This window comes from Gambusia affinis, linkage group LG05 (genome assembly GCF_019740435.1).
Source record: "Gambusia affinis linkage group LG05, SWU_Gaff_1.0, whole genome shotgun sequence".
Classification (NCBI taxonomy): domain Eukaryota; kingdom Metazoa; phylum Chordata; class Actinopteri; order Cyprinodontiformes; family Poeciliidae; genus Gambusia; species Gambusia affinis.
This window is the reverse complement of record NC_057872.1, coordinates 13,518,374-13,540,744: the sequence shown is the minus strand read 5'-3', so window position 1 is coordinate 13,540,744 and position 22,371 is coordinate 13,518,374. Positions and strand designations below refer to the sequence as shown.

Here is a 22,371-nt window from a genome sequence, read left to right as displayed (position 1 = left end):
CCTGTTCATCTGAGTCAGGACTGGGTTTAGAACCTTTTTCCTTCAAGGTACTCTTTTCTATTGTGATTCAGTACTTGCACTACCTACCCCACCAGAGGGGTTTTCAGATAGATCGGCACCAGAAGGGGAGGCGCCATTTTAAAGTCTTGCACACAAAATGGTGTAAGCAACTTAACCCTTTCAATCCCAACCCCCACGCAACTCGACCAGAGGTTCTCTGGGGTTCTTGTGACAGCAGTTGCTTGTGCAATACATTCAGAAGGGTTATGAACAAGCACAGGGGAGGGCTTCAGTCATTCGAGGTGCCACTGTCACTGCAACCTTCAGTGCCTTTGTGCCTCTACAGGGAGGGAACCACAGTGCACCAGTCCAAGGGGAGTCGTGCAACCGCCCCAGAAGCCAGCCCCGAGCCGGGAGACCGTTAGGGGGCGGGCTTTCTTGGAATCCCCGCGCCTTGTTATTGGCTGTTGGAAGATGATTGTGTAACGTACGCAAAAGTCCGTGCTCATTGTTCGTAACTACGCAAATCGAGATAATGGAGGCGGAATTAGAGCTACCTTCGCAGACCGGCTAATTACATGTTAAGTTGCCTCTCGTCGAAGAGAAAAACACGCAAGGGTTTCTGATTGAGAGGTCCAGCATCGGCTCTGAGACCACAAAGGTTGAAAATTGTTTCCTGGCTGTTTTAATGAGGAAGAAGGAAGAAAGACGTATGTGAAGTGGTTTCTCTTTTATTCCTGAGAAATAAAGAGAAAGGAGTGCTACGTGTGATACGCGATCGTTTCTCCACAAAGCGCTGTAGCTGATAAACCTCAAAGGACACCTGGCAGCACGGATATAGATCATCGCGGATCTGCGACCTGGTAAGGGCTCCTAAACAAGCTATTAGCTGCTCTGTGTTACAGCTAGCTAGCTAGCTAGCAACATGCTAGTCAGTAAGCTAGCTTTGATCTGAGCAGCTGCAAACATCATTGAAAAATTGTCAGACACGTGGCCGGAGTCACAAAACTCCCTTCTGCTGTGGTTCTGCGCGTTTTATTAATCTGGCTGGAGTACACTGGTGGCATTTTAACCTCCTGCCCTCTGTGCAGACCTACTAAAGCTATAGTAGTTGACCATAACATTCAAGCTAGGAGCTACCACAGCTCTTCAAGACGGTCACAATCGCTGAAATTACGTGCTATATTTTTTTCCTCCCAATTTAAGCCGTACTTTAAGTTCAAATTCACAAAGGTGGGGATGATTGTCAGCTCAAAGACGCAGATCTGATACACACATTTACCTGGTAAATCATCTCAAATGCTGCATTTTTGTTTAAATCTATTAGTTATGTGATAGAATGTATCAGGTCTTATAACTACCCGAAGTGTGCCACAGAATAAGGGCATGTTGCAGATAAATGAAACGGGAAAAAAGTCATGCCTATTTAGTATTTGTCCCACAAATGAAGTAATTTTCAAAGTTCTGCGGAACAAGGTCTTAAAGCAGAAAATTTAGTATTTTAACCTCCAATACACTTCTACAAGGATAAACGCAGAAACTGACATTAAACTTTAAATTGTTGTTGAGGTATTAGTCTTAATGTTGCTATGTCCTGTTTCTATTTTTATCTGGAGCATATTGTTACTTACCAAGTGTATGTAAATGCCTAAGATTCTAGCATCTGTAAATCTAATAATAAAGGAATAACTTAAGTTAAAAACTGTCAAATATATATGGTGGTTAAAAAAAGATGTCAACAGCTTATTTTTTCCTATCTTTTTCATATTCTTTCTGATGATTATTAATACTTTGGCTTGCAGCTATAGTGTAGTATAGTTATTTGAACTGAGTTTTAGACACCCCTTCTCCATGACAATAATAATGGCTGCACATGATGTTTTTATTTTTATTGATGATATTTATTTTGACTCCCTGTCTGATCATAGTGTCATTCTTACAGGCTGTTTTGTTGCTCCTAAGGAAAAATGTTTTGTGTGTGTGTGTGTGTGTGTGTGTGTGTGTGCGCAGCCTAGAATAATACGGGGATGATAGCAATATGTAAATCTCGGCTGAGGTTTATTTTATTTGGAAGAGTTCCTTGGAAAAATAATCACCTCTCTAGCTTGTTTAACCCATTATTTTGTAAAATGTTGTACATAAATTATCCTTTTTACTCTAGTTACCTTCAATGAGATTCAGTGCAATAAGTTGCTTTCAGTTGTGACCAGATTTCTAAGTTGGGTCCAGCTGTGTGGACCCGTATTTGTACATCCACATACAGCTGTGCTGTTTACTCCTATAGCTTAAAAAGGCAGTGGTCCCAAAGCTTGGCCCCCTGTCTTGCACATTTTATATTTGACTCTGCTTCAGCACACTTGAGTCATTTTGGGTTCTGCAAAAATCAGATAATATTAATTTAAATTTGGTAGGTGGCTTCATGGAAACTTCAAAAAACATTCAGAATATAGCTGGTTTAGGGAACTTGGGATTGGTGACTGACTACATAGTTAAACAACACTGTAGAACAAACATCAGCTCCCTATGAAGACTAGGGAGCAAATGAGACAGTTAAGGGATCAATTTGTGGAGAAGTTTAAAGCATAATTGTATTAGAAAGCTCTATGCCAAGCTTTGACTATCTCTGCACCATTTACATTCTTTATCAGACTATAGTTCAAATGCAAGCCTACCAAAACATCTATAACACCACATTCAGAAGAAAGCTAAGACCTAGCATTATTCTGAACTTGACACCCCTTTTGAGACACCTGTGGTCTGGAGATGACCCGTTCCAATGTTACTGCACATTAGTGTATAAAGCAAAGTCCATAAGGACATGAGCAAGTAATATTTAGAGAAACTTGACTGGTCAGAATTTTGACCTCAAGCTGAAGACAAACCTTTGGAACGAGTTAGACCAGGGAGAGCAAGCTAAAGCTTTCATTCAGCATGTCTCACTTCACAAAAGTGCCTCCTAAAAGAATGGTCACATATTCCTTCAATCACTAAACCATGTTGAAGACCTTTTCAGAACAGTTGAAACTGTTTTAGCTGCAAAGGTTGGTCCCAACGCCATATCAAATCCTTTGTATTCAACACACGTCATTAATGCGTAGGTCTGTACAACAGCAAAAAATGTCCATATGTGACTGTGTCCCATTCCCAGCAATGGTGGTAAGCTACTTGGATAGTAGCTAAAACTGCCCTGGGGCAGCCTTTCAGAGGCAAGGCTACCATGCACTGGTTCTACCAGGAATCTCTGACCCCCTATAGCAGGTGAAGCGGTTTAAGTGTCCAAGTGTCCCTAATGATTATAAATCTTGGAAGTACTATGTACTGCAGACTTAAGTACACAGTACTTAAGCCTGTGTGCTTAAGACACATCCCTTTGCAGGGAGAATGGACATGGCTAACTTTATTCTGCTATTGCTTGGAGTACCATTGTACTCAACCTTTGAGGATTACTCCAGTCTTGTACAATATTGAAGGTTTTTTTTCTGATCGAAAAGGTTGCACCTTTACAGTTTCAGAAGCAGAAAATTTGCTGTCACATGTCTGTATCTGGGCATTCAGGATTAATCTAGATTGCCGAAGCTCTGGTTATGACAAATCACACAGGGGAATTGCTGCATAGCAACAACATATCAACGGCGCAATATGTGTTGAGCAGTCAGATGCTCCCCTCAGAGTTAATTGTGGGCATGGGGAGCAGTTCAGAATAGGTTTTTTTTTTTTTAAGCATGTTAGGCTTTAGGATATGTAGTTCCTTGTTTTTGAACAATAAATTTCCACAATGCCCTCATATGTGAGGTTGCAACAGGGGTCTGATATTATATTTTGTAGGTACAATGACACAAATGATACTGAAATTTATATTTCTGTAACTAAACAAAGCCACTATGCTACTCTATGGAAACCTGGCATTGCTGCACAGTACAGTATTTTTGGCAAGAATAATTAGGTGTGAACAAAAGTATTACAGTACCTAAAACATGTAGAAGATTCCTCCAGTACAACAACTTCTCCACTCCTCAGATGGCAAGACACTTTGGAAAATTGCCGACCAAAACTTGAGCTGTAAATCAGTAAGACTAACATACCCATTTCTGTTGTTCATCTGTCCCATGTTCAAGTGTTTCCAGAATATTTTTGTTGAAATACTGTCTGACCTTGATCACTCGATCACATGAAAGGGTGGTAATCTTTAGGCACTTGGCAATTTCACTACCAACTTCTATGCATATGTAATAATGAAGAATCAAAGTTGCTTTAGTTCAATGGGGGGGAAAAAACTGACAATCGAAATGAAACCACATGCTTAAAAAGATTCTGTGCCAACACCTCTGAAATATATGTTTGGAGATCTTCACTAAACTCATAGACAACTGATTGAACTAACGGTTAAACAAGTTGAAAATCTTTCACCTTATCAGTGTCTCAATCCATCTTAGCACCACACATTGGTGGGCACACATCAGAAAATGCATAGTTGCAGTTGCCTAGGATTTTATTGCAGTGGTTGTCCTTGCATCACAGGTTAGAGTTGTACTGCCAGCTTAGTGATCTTGTGACTTTGGTCACATAGTGTTGGGATTCCTATATTGCTAAATTCCTGAATTTCAGTGACTATTGTTGTTTTCAAATCCTTTGAGATAAGCGCTAAGAGCATTAGGTTTGATTTTCTGAGTTGTTTGATTGTCCTTTGGTTTACAATGGGAAGCACAGTAAACTTGAGTGGAAGAGTTTTTTGTCATTTTTCCTCAAACTTTTCTGCCAAGTTTACACACAGACTGCATATGATGTATTTGCAGGGTTTTGTTAATTTTTCCTTTATTGTGCATCGTATTGGGCGTTTTTTCTTGCTCAGCCATGCTCTGGTGTTTCTGGTTGGTGTTCAAGACAACATGTGGCACTTGTGAGCTTTAGAGGTCCATGATTTGTTTCTGTCTAAATTAGGTGATTAACTTAATAGGAAAATGGCGTCTCATTAATCGATGCATCGGAAAGTAGGTTTTGTCCCCTGCCTCTACTTTAGATGATATAAAGAAGTCTTGACTGCTGTCCTTTCCCACACCTACAGGGCCATACAGTGGTTGCAGCTATTACAGCCTTCTTGCTTATATGTTTTCTCTTTTTGATTGGTCAAAGAACTACTGTAATATTACTAATAGATTACTTTGAAATAGGTAGCCATGTAGGTAACGGTGATGAAACCTAACCCTCAGTTTAATCACTAAAAAGACTACTAATAAGCAGCTAGGGATTGCATTCTTCCTGACTCAGGGTTTTTGCCATCAATTAGTGTGCTATGCTTTGAGACAGGCATAGTTTGACAAATGCAAATGTTCTCTAACATCAGTTCTACCCAGTCTGTTGGTAGCACTGACATCCAAATGGTCGGTCAAATCAGTTCCTAAGGATAAGTCTTTCTACAATTTTTCTGTCCTGTGATGGAGGATTCACATGCCAAAGCCTTGTGCTTTCACCAGATGGGGGAGGGGAGGAGAAAGGCAGTCCCTCGCCAAACGTTTTAAGCTCTTGCAGTAAGCTGCCAGAACTGTTGGTCAGTAACTGGAATGACTTGGACAAGAAATTCATACGTTGAGTCCGTTGCACTTTACCCAGAAAAAGGAAACAACAAAATGGTAGCCGACGGCGGCACTACAGCTCCACTGGGAATAATCGAGGCTTACAAAGTCCAAAGCATGGTAATTTTGTGCTCACTCTTGCCAGCATTCTAACCATCACTGCTCACCTGTTCCCACCTGATTTGGACCACCTGTTCTTGTGATATCCCCACTAGTCACACAGCATTCTATAGATGATTCTTTTTCTTCCTTTTTTCCTTTCTGTGGGTTTTTTTGAGGGGCATGGAGTGTGTCTAAAGTGCCTCCTTCAGCAGACAGTGGTAGGCATAATGTGTGAATTACTGTCTCAAGCAACGTTGTGGCTTTTTGAGGGGAAGGTCTTCCAAAAGTTTTCATACCTCTTTAACCCTTCCACATTTAATCACATATCATCATATTTTTCAATGTACTTAATTCAATAAATCAACAACCGTATCAGCATAATAATGAAAGGGGTAATGCTAAAATCTTTAACATATCTGAAATATTTGTACGCATTTGTGTTCAGACTCTCCTGAGATATTACTTTGTAGAAGGTTTTAATGTTATTAAAGCTACAAGTCTGTGGGGCATGTCTCCACCAGCTTTGCACTTCCATCTGTTTTTACCTGGTTAATTCTCGCAGGGTTGTGGTGGACCTGCAAGCTCTGTCCAGTGTTCAGTGGCCAAAAGGCAGGCTACACCCTGGACAGGACAAACAGGATCAACAGCACACATATGAGGGGAATTCATAGCAACCAGTTACATAGTATGCATGTTTTTCTTTTGAGTGTTGAAGGAAGCTAGAGTACCTGGAGAAAATCCAGGTAAATTGGGGATGAAGATACAAGTTTTGTACAAAAAACCCTGGAATAAAATATGAAACAGGATTTGCTGCAAGGCAACTAGGCTAACAATGTCACCAACCAGCCCTTTGTAAGAAGTCTGAACGATTTTCCTAGTCTTCCTCTCAAAGATTCAAGCTCAGGAAGATTTGAAGCTCCTATGACAGTCAATTTTCAAGTATTTCCTGAGATTCTTAACTAAGCCATAGATTTAAGCTTTGACTGGGCCATTTTATATTCGTATGCATAGTATTGAGTGATTGGCCCCTTCTCCCTTGACAAGTTTCACTCTAGCCGGTGTGTGTCTGATTTGATTCTTGCAAAGAGTATAATGTGGGCAGAAAGGTAAAAACATGGGTGGAGTGAGCGCGCGGTAGCTGCAGTTGACCCATTGATATTGTCGTTTGCAGTAGCACTCAGCTGGAGAACTTTGAGGTTGTGCTCATGATGGACTTAAATAATTTTATCTTAAAGACAAACAGATAAGTGTCAAGGAGTGAAGATTAAAGTCTAAAATGATGTTATATCTCGTCCTCCATCTGGATGTTATCATGGCTGAGTCAAATAATCAATATTTCATTGTCTTATAGAAATTTATTGCTGACCAAACATAATAAAAACTATTTAACTTGCAAAGTCCAGCCTTCACTCCAGCTGTGACGTAAACCATGTGCTACTCAAGGAATGCAGTCTGCTTATCAAATCAAGTCATGAAAAATGGGGAAATTTGACCCAGGATCTGCTAATGAAGACAAATCTGGCACAGGGTTGACTGAACTGGTGAAAGCCACACACCCTTGGAGAAGGGGCGCTGGTCTTTTTATCACACACAGCATTTCGGATGTAGGCCAAACAGCTTGGTATTGCTTTCCTCTATTGAGGGATGCTTCTTCCACATGTTTGCTTTGACCCTTATTTACTTACTTTTTGCCTATTTTCCAGCAATATCTTTCCTCTTTTCACTCTTTCATGAATTCCAGATTGATAAAGTGTAGTAATAACAGTTGCCCTTGCTGCAGTTTTTTCACCTGAGCTATGGATCTCTACAGTACCTCCAGAGCTTATAAGGATGTATCAACTTCTCATATTAATGCTCTCCTATGGTTTGCAGTTTTTGAGAGGAATGTCTGAACTTGGTCAGTCTGGCGCTGATTGAATGACAACCTTGCGTTTGTTGATCTTCCTTAAGACAGTTGAGGCTACAATGTTACTTAGCACTGTCAACGTGTATATGAATGGAGGAGTGACTCCTTGTGCTTTAAAGGGCTTTGGAGGCCTCAGATTTGATAAATGGCTTTACAAATGCGGGCCATTTACCATCCAGGACTCTGTAAATCCTAAAAAGTTGCCATGTGCTCTGAGACTCAGCCTTCTTTGCATAATGAACCCAGAATAATTGGCTAGGATTATCAATTTTACTATATCTCAAAAATAATGAGTCAACTAGTTACAGGTCAACTTTACAATCATCCAATTTTTCAAGGATCTCAAGAGTAAATTGTCCTAAGTCTTTGATTTTTACACTCATGAAAGCATAGAACTTTGCTTCTGCTGGAACCAAATCAGTGTAAACAGGTAAAGTCTTACAAATTGGGAAGAGCATTGTTGAGACTTGTACTATTTATGCTTCATGCATGACTAAGTTATCAGAGTGAAAACAAGAACAGGGTGGACAGTGAATTAGCTTTACAACAGACTAATCAAACAGGTCTCTCCTGTTCACCTGTATTTAAGGCAATGGGTTGTAAGCAACTTTGTAGCTTCTCTGTTTTTGTCTGTATGCTGGACAAGATAGTTAGCACAGCGTTTCTTCTTTGTGGAAACAAGTTGAGGAATCTTCATTTCTTAAGGAAGTACTTGGAGTTTCAAATGATTGAGGTTCAACTTCCTGTTTAGGAAAAAGACTATTTTGGGCAAAGTTTTGTTTTGTTTCCCCCCACCCCCTATTTCTTCACCACACCCTCTAAATTCTCCAGGATGCTTAGTTTGGAACAGCACACAGAACCATAAAGTTTCAAACACCTTTGTGGTAGAGTCAGAACCACACGAGATAGTTTTATTTATATTGGTTGTGTTCAGTTAATGTGACCTTGTAGGATTTTGACTGCATCACATATAAATTGGTCAGCGGGTGCCTTATGTGTTTTGTTTTTTTCTTTTGCCTCATCTAACCACCTGTATTTAAGGAATTGTAACATTATTTTTGATGTTCTTGCTACAGTACTAATAAAAGAGACTGTCACTTTAATTGCAAAAAAGGAATGTGGTTAGTAATTTTGTTTCAGCATGCCCAGAAATCTAAAGTCTTTCAGGTAGTTATTTACTCAGAAATTTGCCAACCTTTTCTATATTTTTAAGTCCTGTTTTGCGCATTCTTTGTGCTGACCTAAACAACAGAAGTTAGTAGTAAGTTGGTGATAAACCCCTAAAGGCCACAGTTGTAGTTTGCAATCCTCTGGAAGCTGGTGGCTATCAGGCAGGTGGCCTTTCTGCTACTTACAGAGCCTTGTTCTGTGCAGACGAAACTTCCACAAGGGCTGGACAATATATTGCTAATATATCATGTTTGCTGACCATAATAAAATTTATTACAAACAGAAAGTAGAATCAGCAGCACTGTACTTTTAAACCTATTGAATTGAATTGCATGTGCCTATGCTTGACTCTTTGAACTTTGCACCGTGTTGCAGTATGAATTTGTGGAGCGTTGAACATGGTGTGCTGTGCCAAATTCTGCTGCAGGATATCCGAGACTGCTGTTGGAAAGAATGAGCGACTAGTGATGGTGGAAACGGCTTTTTCACAAGCAACCAGCTGTTCTCTGTATCATAGCTTATCTGAATTTTTGATTTCCTTGTTTGTTCTTTTCTTGCCGGTCAGAACAAGAGGGGTAGTTTTATTATACCCCACTAGGGGTGCACCAATATAATGTTGGAAGATCAGTGATTGGCCGATACTTGCACGTGACGCTGAGCTTATCCACCAGTCCCATTTATCTCAGCAAAGGTCTAAAAACTAAATATCACTGTCCTTTTTTTTCCTTTGCCGTGAGAGAGGTTTGATTGATAGACCCACTCACCAGGTTACGTCTGCATGTTTGCAATTAACAATAATCAACCTTCTACCTTCTTGTTGTATTTAATAACATTTAAAAAAAAAAAAAAAAGTGGCGGCCAAAATTGGAATTTGCAGCTCAGGCTTTCTAATGATCCGTAATCGACCAGAAATCTGCAATCAATATGCCCCTAATCACTATAGTGCACAGACATCCAAAAGCAACAGGATCTGTTGACTTCTAAAAAATAATAATAAAAAAAACTGTAGTTTTACTGATATTATGAATGCATAGCCTGCTAATAACAAACTTTTTACTATTCTTGCAGATGATCAGGACCAGCTTCCTCAAGATTCACATACCAGGAGACGCCTTACCATCAGGTAACACTTTTGAGTATTTTTGCTCCTTTGTATTATAGATATGTTTTGTTTAATGCATAAATTGTCTTGAATTTAGTTTAGTTATAAGGAACGCATTGTTCCTTGAATAAACGGACAGAAAGAAACAGAAGTAAGGACAGAAGTTGGCCTATTTAACAATAAAATTGTGTTATTACCAAAATTAATTTTAATATGTGGAGTTCACAAATCCAGACTTGGTGTAAACCAGATCCAACTTGGCCTTAACCTCAAAAAACCCTCTAGTCCAATCTGTGGACTAGAGGAAAAAAACCTGCATTCACCAGCCAGCACATGGTAACAGCCAACCAAAACATTGTGAGTGCCTATGCAAGTTGAGTGTTGGGATGTAGCTCTAAATCATGTTTGTGACCAACTTCTTGGCAGCAAAGGCACCATCTTGGTTTGCTGGATTCCTAATTTCATGCCATTAATATTCGAACAGAAAACTGGAAAGGGATTAGACCAGTAGGAGAGCTAGCCGGTTCTAGATGGGGGATTCATCCACCCCTGTGTAATACATGCAGTACCACACAGCAGCAGGGTTCTGGGGGGTGAGATGGTGTAACTTGAGCCCCTTCTGCATTATCAAATTTCTGTCATGTCGGTATAGGTCTCGTTCGGCTCTATCCAATTTCAGCGTGTTTCCATTTGCAGTGTATGAATGGTTGTGGTTTTGAGTTGTAATCAAGATTTATTCATCCCATCACGTGTAGCAAGAGCTGAGGAGGGCTACTGAGTGTTGTAAAGGGCTACACAGTGCTTTGTCTGGACAAATTAAGGCAGAGGGATCTCAGGGTGCACTACTTTGTGCACTAGTCGTGCCTACAATTTAAATAAAGCTCTGAAATCCATAAAATATGTTTATTGCATGGATTGCTGTAGTAATCCATATAATAATAATAGTTATTATTGTTAGTTGAGGTTGAAGCCTACATTTACATTACATGTAAATTACATTACTCACAGTTCACCCTCTATCTGGGTGTTATAATTGCCTAAAAAATGCCCAGATACTTAATTTGTCTTAAACACAAACTGCCAAAATGTCAATTCAATTAAAATTTTGGTTTCATCTGGACAGATTATGTTGTCGAAATATCACACGCTGTTTAAATATTGTTCGGCAAACTTTAAAAATATGCAAGTGACCAGGTAAACAAACCATGTAGTACGAGTTAGTTTTCTATGGAACAAGTTTACTAGTTAATTCCAGATCTTTCTCAAGCTTTCCACAATGGGTCTTTAGTTCTTGGAGATCTGAAAATTCTTTTCAGTCCTCTTTCAGAAAATCTTGGACCCCGACAGTGCTACCTGGAACCCTCAGAAGTTTAGAAATTCTTCTGTGACCAACGAACTCAGTATGTTTGAAAATAAGAGCGCAATGTTGTTGAGAAAGCTCATTGGTTATGCAAGTCATGAGATGCTGACTGTGTATTGTAATGAGATGCCTTTTAAAAAAAAAAACCTTAGGTTTGACCGAGCACACGGATGTTATTTTGCACCAAGAGGCAGGTTTGCTTTTTAACTACTGGTTAATTTGAGTAGTTTTTCCCCTTTGTTGTATTTAATTTATTGACATCTCCGGTTTGATTTCTAAGCGTTTGGGCACTGGAAAGAGTGTTTGCTAAAAATTAGTGAATTTTTCATGTAAAGTACACGGTTACTTAGAAAATTGGTGATGTGTTAAATACTCATTTTAACAGTTATACTCTATGACTTTGAAGAGACATGGAGTATTAACAAATATTCCTACATGTTTTAATGCAGGCTTCCTACCAGATGAGGCTCCGATAACCTGGGATGGTGCTTCTTTGTCGAAATAGAGGTGAACAAATATTCTTTCTGCTGCAGGAGATTGGTTGTTATAGATTTTATTAAAACATTTGTTTTTCTCTTGTCTCTCTCTCTCAGAATTGGATGCAAAAAACGATTTCTCCTGGTCCCGCTAGAGAATGGCTCATGGCTGGAATTCGTACTTCCCAAACATTCCACCTCGTCCATCAGATCCTCGAAGGAGGACGGGGGATTCGGGTAGACCTCTGTCCCAGCATGTAGGAAACTTCACTGGACATCATGACTTCTCCAGTACAGGGGGCTCACGAGAAGTCCCTGTACCACACACAAACTTCAATGCAAACTATTGCAGAAATAACAGTTTTGAAACTCCAAGATCAGACTGTGCCTATAATAGGTACTATGAAAGACAATGGCAAACTGACAGACAACAAATGGGAAGGGATTACCCACAAAGATGTAGGAACAGAGATTTTCCCAATTATTCTTCAAACCAGTTTTCAACATCGGGATCCTATCATTCATCATTTGCACCAGATTTTCATTATCCTAAGCAAGATCGAGACAAGCGGAACATGTCATACCGTGGGAACTCTTCTGCTGCAAACAACTACTCTGACACTGATGCAAGGGAAGCAAGGCCTTCGTGCAAATTCACTCAAATAAATTTTTTTCCTCGACCAAAAACGGACATTGTTTCAAATGAAAGTTCAACAAAACACCTATACCCTCCTGCTGGAAATCGAAATTCACAGAATCAAAGACTGTGTCCTAATATGTCAGAGACAAGTTCATTTTCAGGCAAAGGTTACAGGGAACATAATCACTCTTCTGCTACCTCTTCTGAAGCGGGAACAAAAGCAAGTGAATGCGGTGGAAATGTTTATCATCATCAAAGACAAAAGACTGACGTGGACAGAGATCTTGCAAAAGCTGTATATTCAGACTTCCAGATGACTGAAAAATGTTCTGGCGATGGAAATCGTCAGCATCTAGTGGACAAGGAGGATGAGACTCTAAGCTTAACTGACTCAACTGGTGATCAAGACACAGTTGTAAATGACAACATGCTGCAAAAAAGTCAGGCCTTAGGAAGCCTTTGGGGAAAATCTGACTCATTGAATGAGGAACTTTTTAATGAAAAAACATTAAATCCAGTTTCCACTAATGGTGAAGATGAACTAATAGAAACTGACCAACATGAAGGAGGAGTCCAGAAGGATGCATCTTACCCACTGACTCTGAATGAAGCAAGTTCTTTAGATGGGAATGGTGATGAGCAAAGTGAAAGCATCTCAAGTAGCAACAATCCTGACTTAGAGTTCAGTTTGCAATTACCTGAATCACAATTCTGTGAAAGTCTTGGTGGGGTGACTGATGGTCATTCAAGTGACTCCAATGCAGGTACAAATATTTGTCAAGAGAAACAGAAAGATGAACAACTTTCAAATTCAGCAGTGGAGAAAAAGTCAGCTCTTTCTCCAGATGTAGATTGTTGCAAGCCAGGTGATATGAGGTGCCAGTCTAATGAAGAGATGATTGACTGTAAAAAGAAAGATGTAGCCAGTGATGTGATGTCATCACATAGTTCAGGTACAGATGAGCATCTCCAAACACACAAAGGTGCTACAAATACAGCAAAGTCAACCATGAATTCCCAAGTTCCAGATTGTTGTGGCCCCACTGCTATCAATGACAGCATTCATGCAGCTCCCGCCTTACAACCTTCATCTCCATGTACTGACGTTGCTCCTACTGTAGAAATAGAAAAGAAGAGCCCATCAGAAAAAACAACCCCAATTTTCTCCCAAGATGGTTGTACCCCTAACCTAACTGACTACATTTTTGATGACCTTGGTGACAAAAACCACTACTGTGTGGAAGGTCATACAGAATCCCCACTAAAGCAAGGTGATTTGGACACAAAGTTGCATGGAGTCCCTGAAAATGAAAGGCCATCATTGAAGATTGTACCAAATTCTCCAAGTCAAGGTTCTAGTCCCACTGTCACAAGTGACGCTATCTTTGCTGATACTATTGATATTGTCAGAAATTTAGAATTCCCTTTAAATGAAAATAGTTCAGACACAGACATGTATAGTGATGACGCAATGAGAGACCCACTAGACCAGGAAGCTCCAAATTCACCTTCAAATCCAGAATCTAGTCCCAGTCCCATTCATGACACTGCATCTAATGATAATGACATCATTAATCGTTCAGAGCTCTTGCACCCTAATGTCTTGAACACAGATCTGCTTCCAAATCATTCAGAGAAATGGACAAGTCCAGTTGAGAGCACAAAAACTATCTCCTATACAGGTCCAGAATGTATAACCAGAGCTTTGAAAACTGAAAGTAACACACGAGATTTCAGTGATTTAAAGTCTTGTTTACAACCCGATGCAGGATTTAATGTCAATTCACTGTCAGAAGAGAAGTCAAAAAGTCAAGAGGAGAATACAAATTCAGCCTTCTTCCCAGATCCCCACAATTCAATAAATGACAGTTTTACAACCCAAGAACAAGCTGAACATGATTTAAATTTTCCTGAAGATGCAAAGGACTCATTTGAGAAGTTGGATTTCTCCTTGTCAGAAGCAAGTTTGTTGTATGGGGAGCCTCTCTCTGGAGATGAGTCTTCATGTGGCGATGAAGACTCATCCCTAGTGCTTCTTGAAGCACTAGGGAAGAGACCTGATGAGGATCTAATGGACCAGTTGAAGCCGCCAGCACCTCAACTGACTTCTTCCATGCATATGAGACCCTTCATGCACCCTGTTGTTGTATTGATGAACATGGAGTCAACAGATATAAGTAACACCTACAATTGTGCGGATTGCCTACACACAGCCAGCAGTGTAGATAATCTAATTGAGCACCACTACTGTTGTCATCCAATGCCAAGTTATCAATTTTGCAAGACATGTAATGTTTATGTGTTGAAAAATGAACAAGACAAAGACCATTTGTGTAGTGAGGTCATCTCACAGAAGAAGAAAAACTGTGGTCGGCACAAGTGCAGTAGGTGCGGACTCTTATTTTCCCAAAAAGTTAACTACGTCAGGCATATGCGTCATCACACCGGACGAACACCTTATAGGTGCGTTGGGTGTGGTGTGTATTTTTCACAGTCTAGTGCTTTGAATCATCACAGAAAAGTTCCTGGGAGGTGCAAGCAATCTCTGTTAGCTAAGAAGACAGACCCTGTTGTTGTAAAAACCCCCAAACCAACCCCGAAAAACCAGGCTAAAAACACTTCATATAAAAGCATGACCCAATGTTATGTCAAGCTTCTTGACATCTCCAAAACGAATATCTGTCATTTTTGTGGCAAGTGTTTTACTACTAAGAGAAAGATCAAAAGGCACATCTACAACGTGCACAAAAGGAAAAACGTGGCTTCCTTGTCCTACACACATGAGACTAGTTCGTTATATAAATGTCCTCTATGTCCACGACTTTTCAAGTATTCCTACAACAGGGCACGGCATTTACGTTTCTGCATCCGAAATGCAATATATGGAGGCAAGAAGAAAGTTGGTGATAAATATGTCTGTCCCTTGTGCAAGGCTGCCTTCACAGCAACATCCAACAGATATAGACATATTAAACTAACCTGCCTGCGAGAAACCATTAATCGCCTCTCAAGGGAGAGGGTGCGATTACGTCAAACGTCTGGGATGGAAAATGAGCAGAGACCAAGCTCAAAAGAATCTGTACATATAACACAAGAGAAGGGGGGAGAAGCAAAACAGCAGGTACCCCCAGGAATGCCCCCCATTCGGTACAAATGCAATCACTGTCCAGCAATTTTTTGCCATCCCTCTGGAAAGTATAGACACATGAAAAAACATGAGTTATTCAAGCACACTGGCAAAATAATCAAGTATAGGAAATCTGTCATGCCCAAACCATCCTCTCCAGATGACTCGGTGACCAAAGAGAGCACCAGTGAGCCAGACATTGCAAAAGACTGCCCAAAACCTACTTTGACCTGTCGCTTTTGTGGACTATATTTTCATGTTCTGTCGACACTAAAGAAACATGAACGCAATCATCGTGGCGAAAGACCATACCGCTGTCTGGAGTGTCGAAAGGGATTTAAGAAGCTTACACATCTGATAAGTCACAGAGTTGTCCACCAGAAGAGGATACAATGCACAGTTTGCAGAAAGATTCTACCTACAATTGGAGATTTGATCCAGCACCGAAGCTCCCACCCTAAAGAGAAAAAGGGAATGCTTCCATGCCCAGAGTGCCCGGCGAAGTTTCAGTATCCGGTATATCTGTTTAGGCATCTCCAGACACACAAAAATAAAGACAAATCCATACAGAAATCTGAAGGGAAAACTCTTATGAAACAACAACAATCCTCGGAATATGTCAAAGAGAAGAAAAGCCACCAGCTGTTCCGATGTTCGTTGTGCAAAGAAACATTTGATGATGCACAAATACTAAGAACACACTCCCTCACACACATTTCCAAATCTTCTTTAAATCAGTGTCCATACTGCAAGAATAAGTTTACAAGTCATCATTCTCTGATACGTCACATGGATAAGCACACTGGGGACAAGCCTTTTTCCTGTGTCAACTGTGGAAGACAGTTTTATAAATCGATATACCTCAAAATTCACTCAGAGACTTGCGCACCTCCAAAAAACAGCCGCCCTAAAGTAGCAGACACTAGTAATCTGATAAGAAAACAATATGGTTGTACAATTTGTCCCCGAAGGTTTTGTAAAAAAATCCGTTTACAAATGCATCTAATTGCCCACGAGAATAGGTCACTCCGTAAGTGTAGAAAATGCAGTCAGTACTATGGCGTAAACATGATCTCTCGTCACAAGTTGCTTTGCGTCGTAACCGAAGAGAGCTCCTCTGCTTATCAATCAACTAATGAAAGTTTTGAATCAAACTCACTCCAAGTGAGTCAGAAAAGCCAACAAACACCTTCAAACTCCAATGCAAAGAACCTGTTCAAGCTTAAGTGCTCCTACTGCCCAAAGCGATTCAGGTACAGATCACTTTTACTTCGACACAGTGTTACACATACTGGTGTACAACCCTTCAAATGTATGCACTGTAACCAAAGATTCAAGAATCAAACTCTGTGTATAAATCATGAAGCCTTTTGTGACGGTGGGTCAGAAACATCTCAGCCAAAACTCAAAATGAATGCTGAGGCAGCTATGGCATCGCAAAAATTCCCATCAGAGGGTGAAGTTGAGTTGAAATGCAAATTCTGCACCAAGACGTTTGTGAAAGCACGAAGCCTGAGGCATCACATTCTGACGCATAATGAGGTGAAGCCGTATCGTTGCAAAGCCTGTGACAGCTGCTTTTCACGATATGACCATCTTAAAGTGCACCAGGCTCTGTGCAAAAGTAGAAAGACACGGCTAGAGGTGAGAATCCCCAAAATCAGTCTGGAAGATATTGGAAAAGGTTGGCAAAGTAAATGTTACCTGAGGCCTCTTAGTGAGCAGGAGAGTTTTGAATGCAAGGTTTGCTTGAAAAGCTTCCCAACTGAGAGGAGACTGTCCAGACACAATACTATGTTCCACACTGTAAAGAAATTCAAGTGTTCACAATGCGGTTCAGCCTTTTCTCACGAAAAAACTCTGAAACAGCACCAAAGGGTGAAAAGATGCAGAAAATCAAGAAATGAATCGCATACTTCACTGCAGCAAAATAATCAATCAACTGACAGTATTGCCAAACAACTAGTTGGCATAAGGAAAAAGATTTTGGTGAAAATTCATCCTTTATTTAACAAAGACTTGAAGTTTGTATGCAGCTACTGCCCCCGTGCTTTCAAAAACAGCTGGCAATTAAATGTGCACACACGGTTACACACGGGGGAGAGACCATATTCGTGTGAGCATTGTGGAGAGAAATTTATTAGAAGTGATTATCTTGTACGTCATTATCCCAAGTGCAAGGACGCAACTCGGCCGAGCGGTGTTCTCTGTGACAGGTGTGGTGGGTTTTTCTCTGAAAAACAACTTGACCACCACAAAAAAACTTGCATTCTAATCCCAAGCTCACCGAACGTTTCTAAAAACAAGCAGGCATCCCCTCAGGGTCCACCAAAAGGCTTTTCATGTGCATACTGCAGTTCACGATTCTTGCTGTTTTCGCAACTCCAAGAGCATTTCTTAAGTACACACAAGCTGGAAACGGATGCTCAGCCCATGTCAGCCGCTCCACTGCAACAACTTCTATCCAGTATCCCAAAAATTAAAGAAGAGCCTGTGGATGAAAGTTATGGAAAAGCATCCAGTAATTATGCTGGTGTATTGTCCAAACCAGAAGTAGCTCTAATGTCTGACACCTCAGATCAGTTTGTCTGCCAGAAGTGTAACATGTGTTTTAGTAACAGAGCAGGACTAATTGGTCATCAGCGTGCACATGCAACAAAAACACCATACAGCTGTAAGTACTGCAAAAGAGGCTTCTGGAACAAGACTCAACTACGCAATCACAACAGAAAATGTAGAAATGTCACCCAATACCTGGACATTCCTGTTAAAGCAGAGACTGATGCATTTGTCTCCAAGTCCAAAGATAATTTCAGAACAGCAGCAACAACAACAACTAATGTCTCCTGCAAGGAAGAGCCAGAGGATGAATCGACACAAAGCTCTTATGGAAATCAGGACAGCAGTACCAGCTCCAGTGCCGAAAAGAAAACTGTACAATACCAATGTTCCGAATGCGAAAAAAGCTTCACTGATGGGTTATTGCTCATAAGTCACCTCGAAGACCATGGAAGGGAGGAACAAGAGAGAAGATCGAATAAATGTTCCAAGTGTGGTCGGAGGTTCTCTAATCAAGGAAACCTGAGAAGACACATGAAACTACATATGGCCCACCAAAAGTACTTCTGTTCCCTTTGCACCAAGATCTTTAGCACGCTGTCTGAGCTTGAAAATCACAATGCAAGTCATCAGAGTAATAAACCCTTTTCCTGCAAATTGTGTGAGCAACGGTTTTTGACAAGGCTAGCCTTATGTGAACATTACAGTGGAGAGCATGCTGATGAGATATTTCACTGCCAGTGCTGCAATAAAGTTTACGCATCCAAAAGGTCGCTGTATAGGCACTATAAAAAATGGCATCCAAAAGAAATTGGCAACATTAGGAGTGCAAATCTGCAAAGGGGAGGTGCTGACCAGCAGTCTAGCAGTCATGTAAGTACCAATGGTGACAGTGATGAAGATCAAAACCTTGGCAGTGACAGCGACTCTGACTCTGCCCCTTATTTCCCATGCCATGTGTGTGGGAAGACATTCCCAACATCTGAAAGTCTTGAGGATCACCAGTTGTGTCATCTGGGCAAAAAGCCACATGAATGTGCAGAATGTGGTAAATGTTTCTTCCAGGCATCCCAGCTTCAGCAGCATCAGCGTATGCATAAGTCTGAGTTTCAATGTCAGACATGCGGCAGAGGATTTGTTACGCTCTTTGCGTTACGGACCCATAAGCACTCTCATGGGAGGAGCCGTCCATTCCGTTGTTCCAAATGTGACCTCGGCTTTGCTGGACCCACACAACTAGCAGAGCATATGTCCACCCACCGCGAAGAGAGCTTTCCATGCGATATCTGCAATAAGATTTTCCAGTGCAAGAGCAGCAGAGCCGAGCATCGGAAGACCCACTCAGTATTAGGTGACAGTGCTTCACCTTCATATTCAAAGGGAGAGCATAAACAATCTAAAAGTGAATTTGGACATGGCACAGAGTTCAGGTACCGCTGTGGCATCTGCAATGAGCGCTTCAGAGATCCAGAAGAACTCTCAGAGCATGGCTGCTTGGAAGCTGAAGAGCGACACTACATTTGTACAGAGTGCAATAAACATTTTCTTCATGCATCTCACCTGAAGAAGCACCGGAACACCCATCAGCAGTCATGGTCTGATCGAGAATATCCGTGCAATCAGTGCAACAGTAGCTTTTCCTCATCTCAACACTTTCTCCGTCATCTTGAAACCCATGATGGCACAGCAACCAGAGATGTTCAAGTACAAGACTCATCAGATGGGCTCATATGTCCAGTTTGCCACCAATGTTTTGCCAGTGCCACTGAACTGATCCATCATTTTCCAACGCATCCTGATTGTGCACTTGAAACGGAAAAGGCTGAATGCAACGCCACTGAAGGTGAGCTTGAAGGACAAGAACTGCTTCACCCTACAACACCCGCTGAATATGAATGTTCACTGTGCAGTGGAATCTTTCTGGGGAAAGAGGCTCTTTGCAACCATCTATGTGCCTTGCAAGACCAGAAAGAAGTAGAGAACACAACCTTTGATCCAGCTGACGCAAGTTCACCTCATCAGGCTGCATGGGACGAAGAGGAAGTGGATGTTACTGGAGAGGACCTGTACAAGTGCCATGAGTGCACAATGCAGTTCTCTTCTAAAAGCAGCCTCCTGGAGCATCAAAACAATCAACACACCAACAAATGGAAGGAGTTCAAATGTGAGACCTGTGGAAAGACCTTTGCCAAGAAACGATATCTCAGAAAGCACCAGCTTAGACAACATGGTACTAAAGAGCGTGCCACCACGACAGCCGACTTGGACAAGACTTTCAAGTGTGTCCAGTGTCGAGCCAGGTTTTACACAGCCCAGGATTTATCTAACCACATGAGACTGCACGCTGAAAAAGAAGCTGGAGAGTACCGTTGTGACATGTGCTACAAGTCATTCAGCAAACGGTCACTCCTTAGACAGCATCAGGAAAGCCATGTTGGTGAGGTCGTCTACGAATGCACAGAATGTGACAAAGCTTTTGCTTTTCCTCACCTGCTGGAAGAACATCAGCATTCTCACGCTGCACCCTCTGAGTAATGGTTCCAGGTCATCACATGCACCTTATCTTCTGTAATTAACTCAAGGTATTTTATGGTCCCCTTCATGCCTTACTTATGTGTTCTTCCAACTCTTTGGACCTTACCTGTTGCGTGTTCATGAAGCACTTGACTTTTGTCAGTATGTCAGAACATCTATTTAGATAAACGTCTTAGTTTCAGAGACAGTGTTTGTAAATTTGTTAAAATTGTTGAACTATTGTTTAAGAGAATAAATATTAACCAATATGTCTTGGTTAACAACCTAAATTTTTACGTTTAGCATATTTGATTCACAGTATGTAAATTTGGATTTACATACTTATAAAATTGGTTATTTTATTCCTTCGATCCCCCTTCCTATGTTATTACGATACCTGTACAATATGATTTTGTAATTTTCTGTTTATTTCTTGTATGCCTTTTACCAGTTGTTTCTTTTTTGATAATGTGAAAAAGTCTTGTACAGACACTGAAAAGATGCTTTAATGGAATATTATTTTCACCACCTGATACTTTTTTTTTTTTCTAAAAAAAATTAGTTGATGCAGTAAATTCAATTCTAAAGTCCATTTGTAGGTCTGGTTTGTGTCTCTGTCCTCTTTTTTGCTAATAACCCTAATAATTTGATGTAACAGAACGATTCTGATGGGACTTAGAGGCATTTGGATGTGCAGAAAAAGTAAAAATACAAGTGATGTGGGTAGTTTGTTTTTATTAGTTGTTACATAGATGTGGCCCAAATGAAAAGTATGTTTTAATATCTGCTTAAAGATTTTTTTAAAGGTAACTAGTCTGATATGTGTGCCTCATCAGCATAATATCATTAAATATGTAAAGGCTCGTATGAAGTAGTCATTCTACAGAAAAATGGGAATTTGAGGGATATAAATCCGCTGAAATGTAATTCTATATAAACAAATACAACTTTCAAACAACTAGCAAAGTTTAGTACGGTAAATCATAAAATGGTTTACTTTAGTTCTCTAATAGGAGTCCCACATCACTAGGTATAGAAAACCTTTACTGATGATTCAGTTCTGTGAAACTGAATCATTTGCTAAAAGGGGCATGTTCAATTAGTGAGGTCATTGATTATATGAAAAATAGGTGTTAAACGGGTGGACCTTATTTAAGGATCAAGGCAACTGACATGCATTTGTACTTGGAAAAACATAGTAAAATGGGTAATTCAAGAGAAACTGTACAGAAGAAGAGCGCTCTTTAAGAAATTAATAAAATAGGGGAAACCCATAATGAAGTGTAGAAATTACATCACTTTAAAATGGCAGCCAAAACTAGAAAGGTGGGGAAGAAGAAAATCGACTATTTGAATGGATTGGATAATAACCAAAATGGCAAAGGCTCAGCCAATGATCAGCTCCAGACGGATCAAAGAATAGCTAAGATTTACTGCGACAATTAGACCACATCTACGTGAAGCCAAGCTACCAGCAAGAACCCCTTGTAAAGTCCTATTGTTTTTAAAAATGTACACATGCTAAAGCAGTTAAAATTTGCCAAAGAACACACTGATGTCTTAAAAGAAGCGGCATAATATTTTGTGGACTGATGAGTGAGATTATTATCTTTGGGTCTCAGGGCCATAGACAGTTTGTCAGATGTCCGGCAAACACTGGATTTAATCCACAGTACACAGTGAAGGTGGTGAAGCATGATGGTGCAAGCATCATGATATGGGGATGTTTCTTGTACCATGTTGTTGGTCCTATTTATCACATACCGGGGATCATGGATCAATTTGAGTACACCAGAATGCGGGAAGAAGTCATGTTGCTGCATGCTGAAGAAGAAATTCCCTTGA

General features: G+C 40.5%; 1 protein-coding gene across 2 annotated transcripts; it reads left to right on the top strand.

Moving 5' to 3' along the window:
- The first annotated feature begins 343 nt into the window (after positions 1–343).
- On the top strand, positions 344–21,291 carry znf1035 (zinc finger protein 1035). Of its 2 annotated transcripts, XM_044117444.1 has the most exons (5): positions 344–863; positions 9,817–9,871; positions 11,167–11,250; positions 11,660–11,717; positions 11,804–21,291. In XM_044117444.1, exon 5 carries the CDS (start codon positions 11,845–11,847, stop codon positions 20,545–20,547), a length of 8,703 nt encoding a protein of 2,900 aa, XP_043973379.1. In that variant the 5' UTR covers positions 344–863; positions 9,817–9,871; positions 11,167–11,250; positions 11,660–11,717; positions 11,804–11,844; the 3' UTR covers positions 20,548–21,291. The 2 variants fall into 2 exon arrangements, with proteins under 2 accessions (XP_043973379.1, XP_043973378.1); XM_044117443.1 differs by lacking the exon at positions 11,167–11,250.
- The last annotated feature ends 1,080 nt before the right edge of the window (positions 21,292–22,371 follow it).